The 25,784-nt window shown below is 41.8% G+C and overlaps 1 protein-coding gene and 2 long non-coding RNA genes across 3 annotated transcripts in view; 2 read left to right on the top strand and 1 right to left on the bottom strand.

The window, feature by feature from the left end:
• The window catches only part of LOC129150871 (uncharacterized), an 18,430-nt gene extending 15,132 nt beyond the window's left edge, over positions 1-3,298 (top strand). Inside the window, exon 3 of the long non-coding RNA XR_008557638.1 lies at positions 3,235-3,298. This is a non-coding gene — a long non-coding RNA (uncharacterized LOC129150871). The remainder of the gene's footprint in view (positions 1-3,234) is intronic.
• The window catches only part of SPTLC3 (serine palmitoyltransferase long chain base subunit 3), a 131,270-nt gene that overhangs the window by 39,086 nt on the left and 66,400 nt on the right, over positions 1-25,784 (bottom strand). The window contains exons 6-8 of the mRNA XM_054723873.1: positions 23,786-23,879; positions 13,651-13,756; positions 3,224-3,443 (exon numbers count right to left, since the gene is read on the bottom strand). Of these exons, the coding sequence (XP_054579848.1) occupies positions 3,224-3,443; positions 13,651-13,756; positions 23,786-23,879 (420 nt within the window). The remainder of the gene's footprint in view (positions 1-3,223; positions 3,444-13,650; positions 13,757-23,785; positions 23,880-25,784) is intronic.
• LOC129150870 (uncharacterized) lies at positions 3,341-14,332 on the top strand. The gene is made up of 3 exons (XR_008557637.1): positions 3,341-3,379; positions 10,642-10,744; positions 14,106-14,332. It is a non-coding gene; the product is annotated as an uncharacterized LOC129150870 (long non-coding RNA).

The raw sequence follows: 25,784 nt of genomic DNA on the forward strand, positions 1-25,784 counted from the left end.
CTCAAGATCATGCCTGAGAAAAACGTGAACTCCCAAAACTGGATTTGCAGTGTCGACCCATCTCTCCAGCAACTGGATCAATACAAAATTAAAAAATAAGAAACCTAGCCCCATCATCACAGTCATTCTTTAAAGAAGCCATTCATGGCATGGAGCTCTGACAGGTGAAGACAATTACCTGACACTTCACCTCAAAAGTCTTAAAAGGACAGAATCCTCCAAGTTGAGTTGTTCACAGATCATCTAGAGCAGCTCCAAACTCAAAGTGAGCAAAATTGTAAAATCTTGCTGAACATTAAGAGACTTTTTTTTTTTTTTTAGCAGTTTCTCTGAGGCGGGGAGAGAAGGTTGAGGTCAGGGCAGTGTACCCCAGGAAACAGAGATGAATTTGTAGGACACTTTGTGACAGGAAGACTGAAACCAAGATAAGATCTCTACTCTCTGTGGTACTATCTTAGGAGCAAACCATTTTTTCTCCCCTTTGTTTCCAAATATTTTTTCTTACATGATGCATCTGATTGCTTATGTACATAGTTCTCACCTTGACCAACTCCACCAAGATTTCTAGTCTTCTAGTAACTGTTATGTATATCCCTCTATGACTAACCCTAACATTGGCATTCAATCTTTTTTTAGATTTTTGAATCCAAACAAGTATTTTCAAATCACAAGATTTTACTAAGAACCCTATGAGCATAGTAAATTTGAAATTATTAAGGTTTCAGACAAATGTAAAGTCCTCATATGTGCATGTGAACATGTTTTATGGTTAATTTTGTTGTTTTTGTACCCATTGGTTTAGAATCCTGGATATTTTAAAATACCCATCAAATTGAGACATATACTGAAAATTATCCAGCAAAAGTTATATGGTGAAACTCTGAAAACTGTACTCTAATTATTTAAATAGATAAGTAGCAAGATTTTTTTTTCAAGCAAAAGCATTAGAATTTGCCCAACCCTATGTCCTATTAGTAACTAATAATTAGTTAAAAAACATAGTTTAAAACAAATACCAAGTAAAAACTTGCCACAAATTTATTAAAAGTCCAGGGGAATAAAAATTTCATTTAAATTGAAACTGTACATAATTTAAAATTAACATAATTTTAAAAAGCTACAGAAAAGCAGATATAAAAGTTACATTAACTCATTTGGCTGGAAGGAAATTATAATTTATCTGGGTTTATCACGGTCTCACCAAAACCATCCCAGACAGGTGTGTATCTGATTGATTTTTAAATCATCAGATACTTTCTCAGGTGGCCTTCTATCTCCTGCTCACCCTTCAGGTCTTGAAAACTGGTCTCTTGCTGATTGGATTGGGGCAGAAGGTCTCTATAGACTATAATGGATCTCGGCCAAACACTCCCTAATTCTTGCTGCCATCTAGTGGTCAATTCAGAGCCTGCAGGGCAACATGAAGGAGGAGAGGGAGGGGAAGAGGAGGAGGAACAGGAGGAAGAATGATGCAGTCCTCTGGACCTAAGTATGCACAGAATGAGTATTTTAAAGAGCAAGAAAATGAACAGATAGGCATACATTTTCTGCGTACTGATTAAATAAATGATAGTAGTTTTCACAATTGCTCAGTATGTACCCCCAAATGAAGAGAAGCTACATAGACAAGAGCAAATAAACCTTTAAAAATAGTCTACTGACTTTGGGATGGAGAGTGTGAGAGAAAACTGTGAGCTGGTCCTTACTTCAGGGTAATCCTGAGCCTTTGTTTAACGTGATATCAGAGGAAGGAACTCTAAGGGGGAAAATGTGACATCTAACACATTTGACAATATTTCAAGGACACGCTAAGCGTCCGTTTATTCAGGTGCCTTTGGATCAAGAAAAAAGAGTTAAGCATGGTTAACATTTCCGTAGCTCAGAACTGCTGCTAAAGTAATCACAAAACCACAAGCTCACGAAGCCCTGGAGCCCGGAGAAGGCAGCTTGGGCATCTGAGACCCTCCGGTCCCACTGCTTCCACGCTCTAGGAAGGGAGCATTTCACCCTGCACCAGATTTAGCTGAGTTTGCTAGGCTCCTGGGCATGCCCTAGGTTTCTAGCATCACCTGGCTAATTCCCACAGGATGAAAAACAATGCTTTGAGCTTGGTGAAAAGTAGTGCTTAGTGAAGGGGAAAGGCCACTGAAAACGCTGAACATTTGAAGCATTTGTGCAACTCACGGCAGGACCACAATGAAATCTATTGTTTTAAATCCCAGTGTTCAATGACCACACTGTTTTCAGCTGTCCTCCATGTCTGTCTAATTGGTTTACCAGGAGTCTTGTTCCTGCTGGTCACAATGATCAAGGAACTAGGAATTTTAGGTAAGCTGTTGATGTCACTTGCACGCACTGGTTTGGGGCCTGCTGTGCCCTCTTGGGCAGAGCCAACACCACTACTGTGCAGCCTCTTTGGGGCAGGCGTAGACCTATATGAGAGCGCTATCAGGATTTGTATAAAACTCTCATAATCATGAACCAGGCAACTGTCTCCTTTATCCCTCAAACCCAGGTTTGAATATCTCATTTTCTTTTTCTGCTTCCCTCTTCTTCTAAATTTTATTTAAACATTTACTGGTTTATATTGGCAACCCCCTTGGTGACCCTGGCACTAGAATGAACGGAGTCTAATCCCATCAGATCAGAGTTTTTAAGGTATATAGATATTAAAGGATGACAAGATTTGATCACAACTTCTCCAAAATTGTGAGAGATAATTATAATGCAGAGAAAACCCCTAAAAAGGATGTTTCTGATCTTGCTACTCCTATTTTGATTAAAACCACTATAACACAGGGTTCTGAATATCTGACCTTTGCCCACTATTGCTTTGTATTTTCATGGCCCCCAAACCACACTACTTACAGTTTTATAGCACCCCCTTATCATTCCTGAGGTTTGGTATATAGAAACATAATCCCCCATCATTTGTCCGCAAAACTGACATTCATTCTAAGACTTCTTCCCTGCAGTTAACCATCCTCTGCTTGGCACTGTCTTGGCCTGTGTACACAGATAGGGTGGCTGTTGTATTCTAATCTGATTACTCATCACATGCTCCTCTGCACTGTCAGGGGGTGAGCTCCTTGACATTCTGGGTGCTCTTTGGCTGTGGAACTCCTGTCGTGATCAAGCGAGGTGTGGGGAACCCAGAGAAGCCCTCAGACAGCATCCCCAGATTGTTCAAGGTTTACAGAGACACGAGAAGTCCCTTTCTTACCTTCCTTCCAGCGATGTAACCTCCCGAGGCTCCAAAGCTTTTGGTGAATGTGCCCATAAACACATCGACATCTTGAGGGTCCATTCCAAAGAATTCCACTACACCCCGGCCAGTCGGGCCCACAGACCCAATACTGTGAGCTTCATCAATGTAGAGGTAAGCCTTGTATTTCTTCTTTAGAGCCACGATCTGGGGCAGATTCACAATGGAACCTTCCATGCTAGGGCATAAGGAGAAATGCTCGTCACTAGTGTGTACCCTCCTGGGAAGCTCTGCCTCAGTTTCCCTTTCAGTATTTCTCAGTCAGCCTGCCCTGATGGCAGTCGGGGATGACAGGGATGTGCCACTCCTTTCTTCTTAAGGGATATTTTATTTGGCTGAGACAGCCTTCTCAATCTTATAAGGCTAATCTGGCAGAATTTTATATGAAAAAAAATTGACATTCAGTGGGATTAACTGCTTTGAGTTGTTATAGCTAATTCCCAGGTCAACAAGGAGCTCACAGCATTGCTGATCAATTTATTTGTAAAGACGACTAGTTTAATTGGAATTACCAATATGGGTTTGGGGCATTTTGCTAGTTTTAATTAAATTGCTCTATATGATCCATCCTTATCAATCTGCCACTGTCTATTTGGCCAGCTCCATCTGACCTAAACTCAGTGCTTGAACTGCCAAGGATTGAAAGAAGGAATAAAAACTCATAAAATAGCCGAAACCGGTTTGGCTCAGTGGATAGAGCGTCGGTCTGCGGACTGAAAGGTCCCAGGTTCGATTCCGGTCAAGGGCATGTACATTGGTTGCGGGCACGTCCCCAGTGGGGGATGTGCAGGAGGCAGCTGGTCGATGTATCTCTCTCATCGATGTTTCTAACTCTCTATCCCTCTCCCTTTCTCTCTGTAAAAAATCAATAAAATATATTTAAAAAAAACCTCATAAAATAACTTTCTTTAGGGCACATAGTATTAATTAAAGCACAATAGAAAGATCTTAGGATCTCTTATTCATATAGTCATCCCCACTTATCCTTGGGGCTACATTCTAAGACCCCAGTGGATGCTTGAAACCGAGGGTAATTTGAACCCAATATATAATATGTATTTTTCCTATACACATATCTAGGATAAAGTTTAATTTATAAACTAACACAGTAAGCCGGGCCGGCATAGCTCAGTGGTTGAGCATCAATCGACCTATGAATGAGGAGGTTACGGTTTGATTCCACATTAGGGCACATGTCCAGGTTGCTGGTTCAATCCCCAGTGTGGGGTGTGCAGGAGGCAGCCTATCAAGGATTCTCTCTCAGCATTGATGTTTCTATCTCTCTCTCTCCCTCTCCTTTCCTCTCTGAAATAAATAAAAATATATATTTAAAAAAATAAACAAATTAACACAGTAAGAGAGTAGCAATAATAACAAATAATAAAATGGAACAATTATACCAATATACTGTGATAACAGTTATGTGAATGTGGGCTCTCTCTCTGATAGCTGGTCTGATGACTGAGACGACTACTAAGTGGCTGATAGTCGGAAAGTGTACACAAGTGTGGATACTCAGGACAAAGGGCTAATTCACATCCTGGGTGGAATGGAGACATTTCATCATGCTACTCAGAATGGTGTGCAATTTAAAACATATGAATTGTTTATTTCTGGAATTTTCCATTAATATTTTTGGACTGTGGTTTACCACATGTAATTGAAATGGAGGAACACAGAACTGTGGATGCCGGAGACTGTACTCACTGGAAGTCAGGGGTTCATTTGAGGCATCTGGTGGTGTCCCCTCTTTCTTTTCCTTTAGGGCCACGGTTCTCAATCTGCAGTGAGCATGAGAATCCCCTGAGTGGTTTATCAAAGCACAGATCTCTGGGCCCATCCTCAGAGTTTCTAACTTAATAAGTCTGGGACGGGATGAGAATATGCATTTCTACCAAGCTCCCAGAAGAGGCCCACATTGCTCACTGGGACAACACTTGAAGAACCACTGCTGTAGATAAACTGTTTTGTTTTAAGCCCTACGTGCTTAAGGTTTCATGGTATTGTAAATTGCAAAAACACTTCAAGTTCTCCAGTGATGGGAAAAATATGAAGTGAATACATAAGTAAAATTGTAACTTATATTTACATGGCACCTCTGGAACTCAGGGGATGTAAAAGAACTTTTGACTTGAATCAGCGCTCAGAACACTGGTAAGCTGTGTCCCCACCGCACACAGTTTGGACTACACTGACAGGAGTTCTATGAAAACACACAGACTCGCACCCTCACCACACAAAGGAGTTTGTCAAACAATTCAAGCAACCCGTCAATTCTGTTCAAGAGCTAATCAACTGACGCAAACAGAGAGTTGAACTTTTCCTTTCTTCCTGATTAGTTTATTTATTAAAGTTAATACATTTTTTAAAAATAAACTTAAGTGTTAGGTCAATTCAATCAAAACAGTCCAGCTGGTTGTATGATTACCCAGACCAATGGTGTTGGTTTGGAGGGAGTGTGTGGGTTTAAAGGACTTGATTTTTTTTAGAGCAATTTTAGGTTCACAGCAAAATTGAGTGGGAGATATAGAGGTTTCCCATATACTCCACAGTGTATACTCACACATAGGCATAACTACCCCCATTGTTAACATCCCCCACCAAAGTGATACATTTGTTTTAATTGATGGGCCTACATTGACACATTATCACCCAAAGTCTATAGTTTACATTAGGGTTCACTCTTGGTGTTGTACATTCTATGGGTTTGAACAAATGTATATATAATGACATGTGTCATCATTATATCATACAGATTATTTTCACTGCCCCTAGAGTCCACTGTGCTCTGCCTATTCACCCCTACCCCCACCCCAACCCATAGTAACCACTAATCTTTTTATTGTCTCCATATTTTGTCTTTTCTTGAATGTCATATAGTTAGAATCATACACTATGTAGCCTTTCTGGATTAGCTTCTTTCACTTAGTAATGTGCATTTAGTTCCTCCCCCCCCCCCCCGCCCCCGCAGCTTTTCATGGCTTGATAGCTCATTTCTTTTTAAGACTGAATAATATTTGATGTCTGGATATACCAGAGTTTGTTTATCCCTTCACAGACTGAATGGCACTTTGGTTGCTTCCAAGTTTTGACAATTATGAATAAAGATGCTATAAAGATTTATGTGCAGGGTTTTGTGTAGACACGCATTTTCAACTCTTTTGGGTAAATGCAAAGGAGCATGATTGTTGGATTGTAGATCAGAGTATGTTTAGTTTTGTAGGAAATTACCAGTCTGTCTCCCAAAGTGGCTGCACATTTTGCAGTCCCACCAGCAACGAATGAGAGTTCCTGTTGTGACACATCCTTGCCTGCATTTCATGTTGTCAGTGCTCCAGATTTTGGCTATTCTAATAGGTGTGTAGTGGTATCTCATTGTTGTTTCAGTTTGCAATTCTCTGATGACATATATGGAGCACCTTTTCATATGTGTATTTGCATCTGTATATCTTCTTTTGTGAGGTGTCTGTTGGCTCACTTTTAACCAAGTTGCTTGTCTCTTGACTGTTGAACTTTTAGTTTGTTTAAATTTTAGATAACAGTCCTTAATCAGCTATATCTTTTGCAGCTATCTCTCCAGTCTGTGGCTTGTCTTCTAATTCTCTTGACACTGTCTTTTGCAAAGCTGAAGTTCTTAATTTTAATGAAGTTCAGCTTATTTCATTTGTGCTTTGTTCTCAATGGTTGTTTTCAGATTTGAATGAAATGAAGACCAAACAGAGCCATATTCTCTCACATAAGTTTGTGAGTTAATTCCAATATGTTCTTAGATCAATTGCTTGCTAAAGTTGTTTCCACTAAGGAGGAGGTATAGCCATCTGATCGCCTAAGCTTAGGTTGTAGCCATACCCTTGCAAGTTGAGTATGTGGACAGACTTATATGATGTTCTGTGCCTCAGTTTTCTCATCCTATCTAATAAAAGAGTAATATGCAAATTGACTGTCACTCCAACACACAAGATGGCCGCCCCCATGTGGTCAAAGATGGCTGCCCCCATGTGGACACAAGATGGCCACCACAAGATGGTCTGTAGGGGAGGGCAGTTGTGGGTGATCTAGCCATCAGAGGAGGGCAGTTAGGGGTGACCAGGCCGGCAGAGGAGGGCAGCTGGGGAAGATCAGGCCTGCAGGGGAGGACAGTTGGGGGGATCCAGGCCTGCAGGGGAGGACAGTTGGGGAATCCAGGCTTGTAGGGGAGGGCAGTTGGGGGAGACCAGGCCTGCAGGGGAGGGCAGCTGGGGGGAACCAGGCCTGCAGGGGAAGATAGTTGGGAGGGGGACCAGGCCTGCAGGGAAGGACAGTTGGGGGGAACCCAGGCCTGCAGGGGAGGGAAGGAGGGAGGGACCAGGCCTGTAGGGGAGGGTAGTTGGGGGCAACCAGGCCTGCAAAAGAGGGCAATTGGGAACAATCAGGCCTGCAGGGGAGGGCAGTTAGGGGTGACCAGGCCTGCAGGGGAGGGCAGTTGGGGGCAATCGGGCTGGCAGGAGAGCAGTTAGGCATCGATCAGGTTGGCAGGGATGGTTAGGGGGTGATCAGGCTGGCAGGCAGAAGCTGTTAGGGGCAATCAGGCAGGCAGGCAGGCAGGCAGGCAAGCAGGCAGGCAAGCAGTTGGGAGCCAGCAGTCCTGGATTGTGAGAGGGATATCCCAGATTGGAGAGAGTGCAGGCTGGGCTGAGGGACATACCTCCTCCCCCGTGCACGAATTTCATGCACCAGTCTCTAGTATGTAAAATAAGCATGATGATGGGACCCTCCTTATAACACCTTTATAAGAATGATGACAAATAATGCTGGTAAAGTGTCTGACATATGAATGCATGCTCACTGGGTTGTTCCTGTTCTTAGGAGGAGCCTAGGAGAACATGGCTGTGATGAGGCCTCCCTTGAGAAAGCAGGAGCCCTTGACAATGCTCTGTGTTGCATCTTCTAGGAAAGAGGCATATGGGTGTCATATATAATAAATGGCTCTATGCCTTCAAAATGCTAGAATTTTCTTCTCATCTTTAAACTGTTTTAAGTTGGTAACACAAATATACTAAAAAACTTGACATGTCACAAATAACCATTCTTTGTTCTGGAACTGAATTTGGCAGGAGCCAGAGTTAATGTTGAACAGTTTGCAGACACTGGGGGCAGCTAATTAGCCATCCTTCGCTGGGGCTGGTCTAGCTGATGTTAGGAGTCTGCCCACCTGGTTTATATTTCTCCCTGTAAGATTAATGACTCTACGATACTGCTGATTTCTGGAGTTAATGCAGGGCACACTTGAGTCTAAGGAGAACTCAGCCTTTATAAAGAGTTATATTCACTCGCACTAAGTTTTCATTTTCTCATTGTGACCCCATTTGAATTGAACCGTTTCCTATAGAGGGATATTGAGTTTGGTGCATGCATAAAAGGTATCTATGCTATTCCTGTGAATTGCTGTCAAAATGAAGTAGAAAACAAGAAGAGTGTTTATTCTTTCTTCCTGAATGGAAAGTTGTGTTTTCTTTTGACTTCAATAGAAGAAAATCAACTAAAATATACTGCAGGTAAGATAATTCCACCAGTTAATTTGAAGCTCTGTGCAGGAATTTGAATTATTCTTAATCCAGCAAGCCAGTGAATAATTTCTTTATATCCTTTCTATTACATAGTGTATTAGCTAAGTGACAAGACTCCCTTTGGAAATCTCCCTCTCACCACCTTCTCCTCCCCATATAAACCATGTTATCCACTGGCAGGATTGGGAATTAAACTGGTAGTTTGCCAACTTACATGGTGGAAAAATCTCTTTGGTGGGCTCAAAGAATTAACCCAATAGAAGAAATGAAGGTGGAAAGAGAGAGCAAAAAGAGCTAAGACTAATTAAAAATAGAGTAACTAGTGTTTTCTTTTTCTTTGTCTTTATTTATTTTAATGATAGAGGCATAGGGTAGAGATTACCACAGAAGTTCTCAATCCTTAAACCTACATTATTTTGAGGAGAAGAATGGCTTATATCCTTAGAGAAAATGGCATTCTGAAACTTCAGCATTTCTTTCTATATGTGTTTTTTTGAAGGGTTGGATATTATTTCTTGGTTAATTTTATTTTGAAAGTGTGTGTTACAGCTATGCTAGTTTATATCTCAGATTATTTAAGGACCCCTCTCTCCTTCTTTCGTATATGTTTTAGTAATTTTGAGATTTCTCAACCACAATGATTCAAAAACTAGACTTCTCAGAGACACAAAATTAGAAGAGTATGATTTCAAAACAATACTTAAAGGAAAATACAAATCAGAATACTAAAATATTACTATTGTACTTTTAAACCCAAAATCATGGAGTCATGGAACTTTAGACTTCGAGTTTCAATTGTCCTATTTTACAGATAAAGAACCTAAGCCCTTGATAGGTAAAGGCTGAAAGTCAAATGGATGACCTTGTAGTTTCCATGTTTACTTCATTAGATGTGGACACATTAGCTGACTCTCCTGTTTACACTGGGCCTCTGTCCCAGCAGGGCCACCTGGTTTGAATCCCAGCTCTGTTTCATCTCAGTTATCTGCCCTGGGGCAAGTTGTCCTGGCCTCGGAGCCTCGATGTCTTCATCCTCACAATAACCTCAAGAGACCTGGGGAAGCTTACTCAAGATGGCATATGGGAAATGTTTAGCAAGGAGTAGAAATATGATCAATGTGGGTTCCTTCCTCTGACACCCCTCCTCAAGATGGGTGAAGAGCAAATAGCTTCGCTACACAGATGGTTATTTTCCAAGTTGCAACTTCCTCAACTGAAAATAAATTTAATGATGAAAGAAGCTACCCTTGGTGGCAGGCTTACTGTGGGCCGGGCTTTGGCAAGCTCTAGTTTATATGACCTCATTTAACACTTAAAAAAGAACATTATGGCCCTAGCTGGTTTGGCTCAGTGAATAGAGCATTGGCCTGTGGACTGAATGGTCCCAGGTTTGATTCCGGTCAAGGGCACATGACTGGATTGTGGGTTCGATCCCCAGTGGGGAGTGTTCAGGAGGCAGCCAATCAGTGATTCTCTCTCATTATTGATGTTTCTATATCTCTCTCCCTCACCTTTCCTCTCTGAAAGCAATAAAAATATAAAAAAGAAGAAGGAAAAAAAGAACCTTATGAAGGGAACTCAGCTGTAGGCAGCAACAACAAGATTTGAATCCAGGTCCCAGGCCTTCCTGCAAATCCTGACTCTTCTATATTCTATATGTAAAGAATAATATGTAGATGATTGATGGGTAGTGACATGACTATTATTATTGATGTTATTATGATCACAACTGCTTTTGTTGAGCTTACTGACTTCTTGGCCTTGGTATCTAGCCGTTTCTACCTGTTACCTGCCTGAAACTTTCTGATTTGGCTGACTGCTCTCTTCCAGAGTTATGAAAACATTGATTTTGGTGAGCTCCCCATGGTGGGAGGACTTTGCCCGTGGTGAGAAGCCACAAGTTCAAAGGAGGCTTCCTGTAAATATCAACAAGGTATGTATTCATAGTACATCTCTAAAAAGTGCAGTGCATTTCGTAAACTATTGATTGCACATTCCTAACCCTGACCTTTTGGAAAATCTGTGGGAAATAATTTCATTTTCTGGTGACCACATCAAATGAGAACATCCATATGTTCCAGAACTCTACTCTAGGCTAGCCTTCTTTTACAATTGAGGAAACTGAGGCCCTAGGAGGTACTGAGGACTGTCTTATCCATGAATGAAGCCATTTAGTTCATAGTCTTATTTAAAGACAATATTTCTGTACTGGTGAGATTAAAGGATCCTCTCTGTGATGGCAAGTCACATGCCAAGTTCATGGAGCCCTTGGGGTAGATTCCCACCAACAATGGCTGCCTACACATCTTCCCATCCCTGGACACATGAGCCAGTCTTGCTCTCAAGAAGGAAAAAGCTCTATTTTTCCCTCCTTTTGAATCTGGGCTGGCCTTGCAATGTGCTTGAACCAAATGAGTGTGGCAGAAGTGATACTGTGCCAGCTCCAAGCTTTGCCCTCAAAAGACTGGCAGCTTCTGCTTTCCTTCTCCTGGAATCCAGCCGCCATGCTGTGAGGAAGCTCCAGCTGAGTGAGATGAGCCTACATATAGAAAAAGCACCCCAGGGAAGGGCAGAGAACCAGGCACCTCAGTCAACAGCCAATACTAAGAGCCCAAATGTGGGAGTGAGGTTGTTTGGATATCCCAGCCCCAGCTGATCACCCAGCATAATGAATGACTCCTAACCTACACCATGCAGAGCAGAAGGAGAACTGCTCAGCTGGTCCAAATAGTCCACGGAAGCATGGGAAATCACAGCTCATTGTTGTGTAAGCCATTCCATTTTGGTGTGGTCTGTTATGCAGCAATGGATCACAGAACGGTCAATCATTACTAGAGAAGCTGAAGTTGCGAAGTTGTGGTTTAGTGCTGGGCTGGCTTAGAGCCAGGAATCCACACCCGGCTCTCCTGTCCTCCTGAGGTCACGGTAGGACCAGACCCAGTGTAGCCATGAACAGGTCCTGCTGTTGGAGTGATTTCTCTTTTACTGATGGGAATATCTGAGAGTAAAAACGCTGGTGGCCCACTTAATTTCAGCCATGATCAAAGTGCTTAAAATGCAACTTTCCTTTAGTGGAGTCAAGGTCTATTTATTTTCAGTTGGATTTTGTTTGCTCTGGTTAACGGAGATGCCCAGTCTGCTCTTCCTCAGCTGATAGGTCCTCCCACTATTCCAGGCCCAGTGACAGGTGTTTAGATAAGGGCTCCCCTCCAGGCTGGCAGCTGGCACAAATCTCATAGGAAGAAAGATCTATGCTTGCGGTTATGACAACCCAAGGCAATGTGAGCCTATTTCCTAGAAGTAGCAAGTTCAGTAGCCAGTGACTAGTTCAATTATTCTACAGCAGGGTGTCCCAACCTCAGCCCTGTTGACATTTAAGCTGGATAACCCTTTGTTGTAGGAGACTGTTCTGTGCATTGTAAGCTGTTCAGCAGCATCCCTGGCCTTTTGTCCACTATATGCCAGTGTGATCTGCATTTGTGATGGCTGAAAATTGGCAAATGTGCCTGGGGTGGGGGTGAGTTGTGGGTAAGAAATCCCCCTGGTTGAGAACGCTGGTCTAGGGTGATCCCAGAGATTTCATAAACAGGACATATCTGAGGAGTCCTGGTAGGTGATGCAGAGAGTGGCCTACTAGAAACTTGAAATGCCAACTTTGCAACCCCACAGTAACACTGGGGACACCCAGAACAGCAGCTATTGGGGCAGTAAATACTAGAGGGAAAAAATGATACTAGGATGATGATAATTTTAAATTTTGGAGAAAGCACTTCTTCCCTCCCGCCACCCCCCCAAAAAATGGATAGAGACACATTTCGTCTGCTGCTTGTCATTTATTTATGTAAGAGGAACAGCATGCACTCCGAGACCAATTAGATTAGCTGGATGAAAAAACCCGCTGCTTCTGTTCCCAAGTCTCCTCTGTGGCCACATTCCTCCTTGTTGGGAAGTTAAGCCCTCATTCTCTTCCTTTTCATATTTTTCACTTTCCTATAATTATCTCATAGGAAACAACTTCCTTCATTCCTCTAATATAAGATTGTTTGAGGATTGATTTAGGAGTGAGCAACTCTGAGATAATGTTTCCTTGATTCTTGGACTAGGGTATCTAACAGAATACTAGGGTATCTAACAGAAGGAGAGCTAGGAGGAAATTTCCATTTCAGTACCAATAATCAATCCAGTCAGGGAACGAGGCAAACTCAATCACAAGCTGCAATATAGAAGTGCAGCTCCGAAAGGCTTTAATGGGGTGTTTTGTCTGCTTGGCTCAAAAGGGGGCAGACAACTCAGGCTAGAGCCAAGACCATTTTCCCGCTCCACCCCCCTGGCTCTCTATGGAGAACTGCAGTTTAGGTTGAGGGAAATGAACAGGGCTTTTATATTCTGATACCAACTACTGGCCAAGATCAGCAAACAACTGGAGGTTGGCTGCATGTCCAGGTAAGGCCACCCCGGTGCCCATGGGCAACATCTACTAGAGTTGTAAAGGCAAAGAGCATTCTGATGGTGAATCACCCAGCCCCCAATGGCCTTTGACACTATGGGCTGCCACAGGTAGAAGAAAGAATCAATGCAAGTCAGCAATGCCCTGTGAGGATATTTCTAAAGAAGCCTTCACAAGCTTCCCAGCTGCCAAGGTGCTCTGCCATATGTATAGTCATTAAAGAGACAGGTGACCCAAGGCTTGACAGCTCACATTCATAGCTTAGCTTGGACCCCTCCATCATATCTATATCTCACTCATTTTTCCCTCTTGCTAGCGGAGGTCAGCCTTTCCCCATTTGTCAGCTTGCTGTGGGCTTCTTAGTGTTGAAATGTCTCTGGTTATTTACATACCTGTAGACGCCCTCCACCATGATGAGAATCTTTTTCCAAGCTCTGCGGGTTCGAGGCTGGCCGTAGATTACAGCATCTCTCAGGAGTTTCTCTAGGCTTTGCATGTCTTTAAATAATACAAAAAAAAAATTGAGTCATGAGAGGAATTTTTTCTTCCTCATTATCATTTTTGGGGAGGTGGCAGATTTTTTTAGGCTCAGGCTGAGACCTGAATTTTCAGAGAATAAAGTTGGAATCAGAGAACACCGGGGGAGCTGGGGGGTAAGGTAGAGGGGTCCTCTTTTTAGTACAATTAGAGTCTGACAGGTGACTAGTTGGGTTTGCGTAGCAGGCAGAATAAACCTCTGCTGGAGGCACATGGCTTCAAAGGCTCTTAAAATATTCTCCTTTCCTGCCCTAACAGAGAAAGAAATTCTACATTAAATGCATCGTTTACGTGTATGCTTTCTTGCCAGGTTGAAAGGAACCGTGAGAGGTATAATGAACTAACCCTAGTGTTGAAGACACAAGCATGCTAGCATTTGGCTGAGTTTGCCTGGGGTGGCGGCAGTGCTGGCAGCTGGCTCACTTCCTATTCTCTGGGAGCCTCCAACTTCAGAGTTGTCAACACTTGAAGGCAGTGGGACAACTAGCCTTTCTTTGCAAAATATTTGGAGACTTCTGGACACATTAATAATAGCTTACAATTACTGAGCCTTACCTGCATTCCTTCAAAGCACATTCTTGGTCATAACTCATTTACTCCTCTCAACGAGCCTAAGAAGGAGGGATCTGCGTTTTGTGGTGAAGAAAACTGAGGCATGGAGAGGTCTGCTAAATTGCCCGAGGTCTATGATCATAAAGAGCAGAGCCAGGATTTGAACCCAAGGAAGTCCTGTACCTGACCCACATTTGTAACCACTACCTTTTCTGTCATAGCCTCTATCCCTCCTTATCACTCTCCACAGAGACGTAGAAGGAGGAATGTCTGCTAGATTTTTCTTGTTACCTTTAGATGTCAAATATAATTAGCAGTGACTAATTTGTCTGCAATCAGATGTAGATGACTGGGTGTTGGTTGGCAGACCCTTGGGAAAGATTTGCCTACCAACCCAGCTGTGTGTGTGTGTGTGTGTGTGTGTGTGTGTGTGTGTGTGTGTCTGTGTGTGTTTAACCTGCAAATCCCAGAGAGAAAAAAAGGCGAGGTTTATGTGCATGTATTTTTACACTCATTATATTACTATATATTTCTTTGCCCTCACTAAACTCTCCCTTTTTGAGGATCTGAGACTGAAGTACTTTAGACCTAGAATCCAATGTTAATTGGAAAAGATAGGGATGCTATGGAACTGCTGATCTGACTGTTTTATAATGGTCACTAGGCATTAGAGATTCCATTTAAAATGCTCACAAAGAGAAACCTGGCAAAGATAAATCTAACATAGCACAGTCAACATTGGTTTTAGCCACTGCACACAAGCTCTCAAGAGGCAGGTATTCACAGGCTTATCACTGGTCCAGGCTCTAGGTAGCTGAGATTCTTGATCTCAACGGAGAGCCCTCAACTTTGTCTTTTAGTCCCCAGTCTGTGGTTGGATCTCTGCTTTCGGGTTTCCCCCACAGCTGGGTAAATGCATCGGCTGGTGCATTTACTTTTCTACATGGCAACTGGCAACCAGGCCACCCGCAATGAGGCCACAAGGTATTTCTTTGCAATAAAATTGTGGAGGGGGGGCGGGGAACTAGTTACATAAGGTATTTCTTAATTGCTCAAGTACATTTGAGCTAACCACATTCAGAATGGCATACAACTTAAAACTCATGAATTGTTCATTTTTGGAGTTTTCCATTTAATATTTCAGATCATGGTGGACTGAGGGTAACTGAAGCTGTGGAAGTGAATTAGGGGGCACTACTAGAGTTACCGAATGCAGCCTCAAAGGCCCTTCCTGACCTTGCCCCTGCCTAGCTCCCTGACATGGTCTCTCAGCGTTCCCCAACACCTAGCCTCTAACTCCTCTTTATGCTTTTCGCTCTTGTCTGTCGGGAGAACTCCCACTTACACCACTCAGCCTCAACTCAATTTCTTCTGGCCCATAATACAGATTTTCTTTCTTCTTGGTGTCCCTGATGACTCATTTATTCTTTTAAAAAAGCACTCATCATGCTTCCCATTATTTGATTTCATGTCTCTCCTCCACGGAAGGCAGAGGCATTATTTTATTCATTCTTATAGCCCTGGTCCTGGTGCACAGTATTAGTGCTAAATCCATGAGTGATCATGGAATCCTTTGTCTCTTCATGGAATAGAATACAGATAAGAAAACAGGAAAGTGAATGACATTTTAGATCTAACTATGACTTATTAGAAAAGCCTCATGTCTGCAATAATATTTACTTAATTAACTGTGTTTTTGCTTTTGCTTTGAAGAGTCCATCTTCACAGATGTAGTGTTTTATTGGCACTATGTCATTCACCACTAGATGGCAGCCAAAGAAACCAAAAGCAGCTTTCTCATTTTGAGAATTTCAGGGATAATAAACCTTCCCCTGCACTGACATCTTGTTTTCACTTTTGCTTTGCTGTTACGATGTTGAAGGAACCCAGGTGATTGGGGGAACCAGTCCTCTTTTCTATAATCTACCACAAGCCTGTTACTCTCTGAATGGAATGAAGAGATGATGAATACGAGTACTCCTGCTTCGTGTTTTTTCTTCTGGGACTTGAAATTTATAAGTTTTGTACAGAAATGACACAATGAGTGTGGGTCCAATGCCAAAGTAATAAAAACATACCCAAGAGAACAAATTTAGCAGTCATTTAAAAATGAATATTCAGACCACGTGGTGTGGCTCAATGGTTGAACATCCACCCATGAAGCAGCAGGTCACGGTTAGATTCCTGGTCAGGGCACATTCCCGAATTGTGGCTCAATCCCCAGTGGGGAGCGTTCAGGAGGCAGCCAATCAATGATTCTCTCTCATCATTGATGTTTCTCTCTCTTCCTCTCCATTCTTCTCTGAAATCAATAAAAACATATTAAAAAAATAAAAATGGATAAACTAAGACTTTCAAAATCTGGACATAAATAGATTTTTGTATTGTTTATGCAATCAAAAAGACATAACTTAGTTGAGGATTAAATTTAAAATGGATTCTGCTAAAGAGAAGAGAACTTTTCTCTCCTTTTTTTTAAGAACAAGAGGGACCTGAAAACAAGCCTTTTTGTGGCTGGGATGTGATTTATGCGTTTTGCAGATGGAAGGCAGATGAGTCCCGGCCCTTGGCAGGGGCCTCCTGTGCTCGGTGTGAATAGAGAGTTCCATGGGGAGAGGCTGTTGGTGGAACTTCACAGAACCCCTGGTGTCCACACCTTGGAATCCTTGAGCAGAGGGAAAAGCAATCAGCCATTTTCCCCCTGCAGGGGACAAACACACTGACCTCTTTGAACCACAGAAACAAGACAGAGAAAGGGATGACTTCACTTAGCGTGGGCTTCTGGACCCAAGTTAGCATCTGGGTGGTTTCTCTAATTCTTAAGGTCTCGGTCTATCATGCTCCAGCCTGTGGCTCACAGACTCAGAGGGTTCTGGAGATTGAAGCTTATGTTCTGCAGGCCTTATGAGGTTCTACTGTATTAGCAAGCCACATACTAACATCTGTAAGGGACTTTTAAACACTGATGTTTATTAGAGCACTTATGCTTGCATTATGTTAATCCTCATGGCAGCTCTGAGAAGTAGGGAAGAACGATTAGGTATCTGTTTTTCCAGATGAGCAAACTAATGCCAGAAGGTTTATAAAACCAACAACTACAACTCCCCAGAACAAAAACAAATCCCAAACCCCAAGAAACCACCACTTTCTTGTTGGGGTATAAAAAAAACTCTGAGATATGGGAATTAAAAGAATAAATTTGATGCCATCAAGGTGCACATACACAGCGCTATTGTGCAACGTGGTTATAAAGTTATAATCACACACTGTGGATTTGTAATCACCACAAACTTGAGTATCAACAATGCCTTAGACATTATTGGTCACTAAGTCTGGCTTACCAAGGCTGTTTCCCTTGGTTTGTGAAGGGCTGAGAGGTGCCAGCTGGCTGGGTGGGTGCTGAATGTATAGCTACCAAAAATGAAAGCATGAGACCACATTCTGGTATCCGGTGCATAGCCAGGCATGGGTACTGGACTACTGAATTACTAAATACCCGGAGTACTCCAACTCTGTGCCAAAACCTAGAACCAGGCTTGGGTGACAGCTACACTCTGAGAGCTTGTTCTTGGACCTGTCCCAAATTCCAAGCCTCTGGGATCTGGGAAAGCTGCAGATAAGATCTGTGTAAAGAGGGCACAAGGAAACAAAGAAGCCAGCCACAGTCTTCTAAGCAGAAAGGTTGGGTGTGGTTTGAAGAATGTCTTCCAGAAGATAAGAACTGGCTATTTGGCTTTGCTCTTTCTTTGCTGTACAGGGACGGCACTGTTTCTTCTGCCAAGGCTTCCTCCTTCCTATTCTCTTATGCAACCGAGCTTGTGTTGAAACATAAGCACTTCCTTCACTGCCCGTCCCTCAACGCCCTTTTCCCTCCCTAGACCCAGGACCCCTGGTCCTAGTTGGGATGAATGTCAGCCTCCACTTTTCATATGCTGGCCAGTGTGGTTGGTGGTCCATCCATCGTCATTCAAAGCTCCACAAACCCTACCCTAGCTGCAGTTAGATAAACCCTCTGGTTCTATTCCATGGGCTGAGCGCCAAAAATACATTCATGTCTGCAAATGATAAGCACTCAACAGCTATTGCTTCAGTAAAATTATGGTTGGATGGTGAAGAAATGCTACCTGTTATTTTTTTTAAATTCTTTGGTCCCCATCTTTTCTCCCTTTCCTTTTATTTCTTCAGAGATATCCAGTTTCATCCTTCAATATTGAACCCAAATGTGAAATATTAAGCAATAGGTAATTAAATAAGTGTGAACAATGATACAGAAATTATTTTTATTCTTAAGACTGTCCCTTATTTAGACTTTGGTGGAAAACATTATAATAATGGCCAGCTTTGGCAAGCAAAGCAAATGTTTTCCTCAAAGTCACATTTATAGAGTCTCTTTTTCACAAGATCAACGAGGACATTTCTGATGCATTGAAAATTTGGTGCTTTAAATTTTGCAAAGCAGGTTGGGCAAATACTGTGTAGTTCTGGTTTCCCTGATGATGGCTCTGTAAATATGTGGGGAGGTGTTGCCTTTGGTAGGTCAATGAAGCAAATGATTTTCTTGGGAGAGTGCAAAAGGCAGCTGGGAGCAAGGACCTGGACTGGGTTGGAGAGTGAGAAGGTACTAGGGCAGGGTCTGTGTACCTTGGGAAGGGGGGTTCATATCTGCAATCCTGCCTTGGGGAAATGGGATGAAGAATAGGCAGAGCAGGAAGCATGTGCACAGTGTGCCCCATGCACTCAGGCCCAATGCAGCATGTAAGTAAGGCTTTGATTCTCAGGAAGGAGCCTGTAGAATTAGACAAAGTGCTGAGATGGGATTTCTAAGTGAATGGGGTCAATACAGGGAGGTGAGATGTAACTCAGGAAACAACATGAAAGCTCAGAGGTTAGTGCTGGGATACTGAATCTTGGGTCAAGGTGCCAGCAAGGGGTTTGGGATTTGTTGGAATGAATGCTGGCTGTATTCTTTGAACTAAACTGCTCTGACTCAAGGTCATGGCTTATGAAGTAGTCAAAGTGATTTCTATAAGTCTGACCTTCAATTCAAATAGCCCTCATGAGCCTTCCTTGTGCAGATGAGGTAGGACTCAGAGTTTTCCCAGTAACACTGCACTCTTTGTTCTTCCTCTTCTTGGCCATCAAATGCCTCTACGTAGAGTCTCACTTCTTCTTCTTCACTTTCCCCCTGCAAACCATTCCAAATTCTTGGCCTGCCCAGCCCATTGACCTCATGACAACTCCCTTAGCTGAAAATACTGCTTCTCCTCTCCAAGGCTAGCTAAAAAAGCCCTTTGTGGCTCACTTGAGGACAGAGATGGCCTACAGCCTCGCTGTTTCCTGTGTGGTCCTGCACCAACAGCATTGGCGTCACCTGGAAACTTGTCAGAAATTCAGAAACTCAGGCCACACCCAAGATCTACAGAGTCTGCATTTTAACAAGACCCCGAGTGACTCCTCTGTACAGGAAAGTCTGAGAAACCATGCTCTGGAATCCAGATTATATGTAATTACCAGTAAAGTGAGCAGATTCAGGGGAAAAATTACTCAGTCTTGATATATCCAAATTTCTAACAGAAGATGTAAATCTTTCTAGAGAGTTAAACTTATACAAGGTTTTGAGGTCCTGGCATGCTCAGGGTGTTAATACACTCAGTTTAGGGTATGTGTTTACCAAAGGCAAACAAGTGCCCCATTTCCTCAAATACACTAAAATCCTAGTGGAGATCAAACTTAAGTGCCTGGTTGGAGCTGATGCCTTTGCTTAGGGTGTGCAATGCTGGAGAGCCTGTTTTGTGCCACGCAATGAGTCACAAAAGCAAACTAACGATTGGCTATTTCACTGAAGCTGCCCACAGTAGAAAACTCAAGGAGATATTCTTAGCACTGAGCCAGAGGAATTCAGAGGCCAACGTCAGCAATCTGGGTTGAAATTCAGGCTACTAACAGGAAAAACCATAGACTGATTTTTACACAAAGACTCACAGCCCTCTGGGTCTCACATATGGCCTGGCAGTAGCTAGAGTAGAGCATTTGCATATGCTGTACATGCCCTGCCTATATCCCTCAACCCAGCTCCTTATTGCAAAGATAGGCCATTCTTGGTCGAAGAATTTTTTTTTCGGCTGTGGGAACAAACTCAGGCTGAGTAGGGACAGCTCTCAAGTGTGAACTGGTGGATAAATGGTCCAGCTCCCTTCCCCACTGAGATGAAATAACACTGAAGTATGTCTACACAGCCTCCCATAGTTTCCTAGTATGACTGAGCTCTACTTGTCTATTGGGGTAACTTGCTTGACAACATGCCCAGGATTGGCTGCCTTTCCTTCTCTGTCTCCATTCTCTGCTCACCTGCTGGTGCTTCCTGGGATCACTTCCTGAATAAGTGATTGGCACCCAAACCCTTGTCTCAGGGTCAGCTCCTGGGAGAAATGAACCAACACCAGAGCAATTTCTGAGTAGCTGTAATGAATGGACTCATCTGTGGCTGAACTGCATCATTTTATTTGAATATTTAAAATAAAGTTGTTTCATAGGGCTCTGATTAAAAATGTTCCCATTATATGGTTTTGGCTTAATCATTTGTATTTCATATTTGTGTTTGAACAAAAATATGGAAAAATCTTCAATGACATGTTCACATTGTTGGCATCCACTCCATATATCCAAGGATAAGAACAAACTTTTTGATGACTCTTTGTGGAAATGGAATGTGGGTGATGATTACCCCATATTTCAGCATTAGCCAATAGGAAAAGAAGCACTTCAAGCCACTTCTGCCCCATTCCCCACAAAAGAGGGTCTGCTAACATGGTGGGCAAAGCCTGACATTCTTTGGCCATGGGAAACTGTGTCTCAAGAAGCAATAGACAAATCTTATTTCCCTCCCTGACCTATGTGCTGCAGGCTCTCGGGTTTCTTGTCCCCATGTAGACCAAGAATTGCTTATCTTCCACTTCATCCTATTTTGGCTTCTTTGCCACTGGCTGTGTGAATAAAGTTGGGTTGAAGAACTCAGGTTCTGCCAAGCCATTCATTTTAGAATGAGCTATTCATTCTAGATTCAAAGAAGGAGGAAGTAGAAAGTCATGCTAGGGTGTTTAGCTTCTACGCCAGCAATGGTGGCCAAAGAAGATATATAAGTTATCTATTGTTATGTAACAAACTATCCCAGAACTTAGAGGCTTAAAACAACAAACACTTATTATCTGGTAGATTTTGCAAATTAGGAATTTGGGAATCTTAGCTGGGTATTCTGGCCCATAAAATATGTGAGGCTGCAGTGAAGATGTTGGCAGGAGATCAGTCAAGGTGTCCTCCTTCCATGGTTCTTGGCTGCCTGAATGTCCTCATAAGTGACCCAAGAAAGGAGATGCAGAAGCCTACAATGTCTTTAGAACATAATCTTAAGATTGACATATCATCTCTTCTACTGTATTCTTTTAAGCACACAAACCAATCTTGAGACAATGCAGAAGGGGGTTATACAAGATTATTGCATTTAACCATAGGTATGGATGGAACTACAGTCAAATACTTGCCAGCTGTTCTTTATCTTTTCCCAAGTAGAGAAAATCTCTGACCACCAGTCACTCATCATGCCAAAGAATCAAAAGGGTATAATTATGCTAACACTAAAGACATTTTCTGTGGTCTCTCTCTTTCGTTAATCCTCATCCGAGGATATTTTCCCATTGATTTTTTAGAGAGAGCAGAAGGGAGGGGGAGAGACACAAAGAGAGAGAAAAACATTGATGTGAAAGACACATTAACTGGTTGCCTCCCACACACGCCCTGACAGGGCCAGGAATCGAGTCTGCAACTGAGGTAAGTACTCTTGACCTACAACCCTTCAACGCTCTATCCACTGAGCCAAACTGGCTAGGACTCTGTGGTCTCTTAATAAGTTTATTTCTTGAACTCCTAAAAGATGTTTACTCAAAGCATGAATTTTCAACACTGTCAACATAATTTGAGTCTGGATGTGATGATCAATAGTAAATGAAACAGAACTGGAAGAATGTAACTTGGTTTATCAGCGACTAGCCAAGATTGATTGTTTGATGCAAAATAAAGAAATGGAGACAAGATATTTTGAATTAACATGGATTTGGTTGTCATAATTGGGCTAGGTTGGAGGGACCGGACCTCAAGTCTGGTTCTTCCAGAGGGTCTGGTTCTGAACTGGACCCCAGAGTACTCATAATCACACAGCTGCTGAAGGTGGTTCAGGAACGGCATAGCCAGACCTCATCCTAGTGAAAGCAGGAGATTTTTCATTAGAAAAACTGCAAGTGATAAAAGAGATTCACTTTAGAACTCTTCCATTCTTTTGCTTTTCTTCGCATGTGGCAATTGTTCTTTGGTTTGATATTTCTGTGAGGTGAACAAAACAACTGGAACAATTCTCCCTCAGTTCTCTATCACTTTTCTTCTCCTCACTTTAGTCTTTGTTACTTCCTTGGAGCATGGAGGGTAGTGTCAAGGAAGAGGAAAAGGAAACAGTAGTGAGGAGGGGGAAGCAGGAGAGAAAGATGGTGAAAAGGAAGAGAGAGGAAACAAGAGTGTGTATGAGTGTGTGTGTGTGTGCACATGTGCACACAATGAAAGAAAGGAAAATTCTGATCATAGTAATGAATTAGAATCAGAAACTGAACCAGGGGGATCTTTGCACACCAGATAGTTCACCCTTATTTTCCAGATGAGAAAACTGAGTACATGAATGATTAAAGGATTTACATAAGGTGATGCGACAAGTCAGGGGCACAGCTGGACAATAGAACACAGGTGTCACCCACTACCTTCTTTTAAGTATTTCCCAATATTTCCCAGGCTGCCCCATCAGTCTGTAAGAATAAATAGCCTCTGCCTCTTCTTCCTCATCCAACCACACAACTCAGAGCCTGAAAGAGCATTTCAATCAAGTTGAATAAACTCTGTGTGTGAGTGTGTGTGTGTGTGTGTGTGTGTGTGTGTGTGTGTGTGTGTGGCGGGGGGAGGGTGTCTGAGACTGTAGTGAATGAGTATAGTGAAAAGAAGCATTTTGCTAAGGAAGATGACTTTTTTACCTGATTATAACATACAACTTAAACAAGTCTTCACATTTCCCAAGGCAGAGTAATAGAAAAGAAGGAGTTATAACACTCCTGATAATTAAATGGTAGTTCTAAGAGATCAGTCCTGTCTTCAGAGGCCAGATTGCAAGACCACTAATAACAGTGACACTAATGTGTTTGGGTTGCACTTAACAATCCGAGTGTTTAGTGCACTTCAACCATTTGTTCTGGGTCAGCAGAGGTTAACAAGCCAGTAGTGAATATAAACACAATTGTGTTTTGTTAGGCTAAGCTCCAGGTTTGAAGAGCAAGGACAAAGCCCCATCAATCATTTTTACGTTCTAGAAACAAGTGGTACATGTTGGATAAATATATTGATACTCACTGTTGTGTTTGAAGATCCTTATGGTTGCACGTGAGAGTCGGGCCCCAAGCACAAGAGATGCGTGGTTTAACTCATCACTTAAAATGAGGCATCCCTGTTTAGAAAAAAACACACATATGACACAGGTCAATAAATAAAGTTAAGGAAAAACAACATGTGGGAACAGTAAGATATTTTGAGACTTGAAACATAGACTCGTGCACTCACTGCAGATTTAAAAGGCCAAAACTTTAATCTGGTGTCTTTATGAATAAAATACTATTCAGCAATTAGCTGATGGAGTTGGGGGTTGTTTTAAGGGATTACATCCTTAGTCACTTACACTTAATTTTCAGCAGAAAAGGTCATTTAAGATCTTGGTTCAGCAACAGCTATTGTGTAAAGAATTGATGTTTGACAGGAAAACTGATACACTTTTGGGTGGGTTGGGGACTTGCTGGGGCCTTTCAATCCCATGTTGGATTATTTGGGACAGTTTTGGTGTTTCCTTTTGAAAGGCAGGGTCTTTTCTTTCTCATTCTTCACTGTACTGACATTCATGCAATAAGAGCATCACTGCTTGAGTTAAAAATATTGCATTTGGAAAAGTATGAATGGCAATTCAGTCTGAGGCATGTGGAAAAGCTCAATCTAATTTACTGCTTATAAATTATAACTTATAAAATTATTTTTCCTTTTGAATGAAAACATTTTAAATTTTGAAATTGCTCAACCATACCCAAAATGCAGAGACAAACTATGGTGGCCAATTTGTCTTCCATAGCCACCCAGAATCTATGAGTTCTTCCTTATATTTTGGAAACTTCATACAAAACATGTTTTGAGTTTTTGAGGCAAAAGCCAGTAACATTCCTATACTCTATACTCTAGACATGTGTGTGCATTTATTATTTTTTTGGTGAACATTTGAGAGTTACTTGTAAACCTCATGATACCTCACCCTGAAGTTCTTCAGCATGTTTTTATGAAGAACAAGAACATTCTCCTACAAAATCACAATGTAATCATCACACCCAAGAAATTAAACATTTCTATATTATGTAATATACAGCTCAAAATGATGTTTCCCCAACTGTCCTAATACTGTTTTATGCCTTTTACAGATATTCTTTTTCCTTCTATTTTTTTAAAATACATGATCCAATCAAAGATTATACATTACATTTAGTTGTCATGAGTCAGATTTCTTAAAAAACATAAATATGGTTATGGCACTTGATTTTACTTAAAATGAACCAACCTACTCCCCATTTTTTCTCAGGAAGAGTTTTAAAACTTGCACATGATTTACACTGCAAGACTTTGCAATTTGGCATCTGCCATCATCTATGGTCCTTTCTCCATCCACTACCCTATACTCTAGTTCTTCCCAACCTAGGCCTTTACCCATGCTGTTTCCTCTTCCTTGTCTTAAGGAAATAACTTATCTATCTTAATAGATAAGTAAAAGATTCTCATTTCACCCACTTTGAATGAGCTTTCTCAAGAAGAGTTTGAAGGCAACTTTTTGTCTTTCCCATGTATATACATTCCTTCTCTGTGTTAGTCATCCTACTTTATTTGGTGTGTTTTTTCTCCATTAGAATGTAAATTACATAAATTTACAAGGCACAAGTCTTGTTCATCTTTGTATGTCTTGTATCTTGCCTCAGAACAGGACATAGTCGATTCTCAATCAGGTATTTATTGAGTGAATGAATAAATGAATGAATGGTACAAACAAAATGTTTTGTTCAAATAAATGCTTAATAAGTGTTGTCTACATTATAGATGATGAGTTGGGAGCCTACAAATTTAATTGATTTTGCTAAGAAATCAACTCATTTTGCATGAAAGATGAAATTTGACTCACATCCGGGGCTGCAATTCTATAACCAGACTATAATGATGAAGAGATTTGCTGGACTAAGCTAGTACATTTATTTTAAAAGCTGGACATCCATTAGGCTTTTCCTCAGAAAAGGAACTTCTGAGCTATATCTCTAACAAAGGGCCTTCT

The sequence above is a fragment of the Eptesicus fuscus genome, chromosome 12 (genome assembly GCF_027574615.1).
Source record: "Eptesicus fuscus isolate TK198812 chromosome 12, DD_ASM_mEF_20220401, whole genome shotgun sequence".
Taxonomy (NCBI): Eukaryota; Metazoa; Chordata; class Mammalia; order Chiroptera; family Vespertilionidae; genus Eptesicus; species Eptesicus fuscus.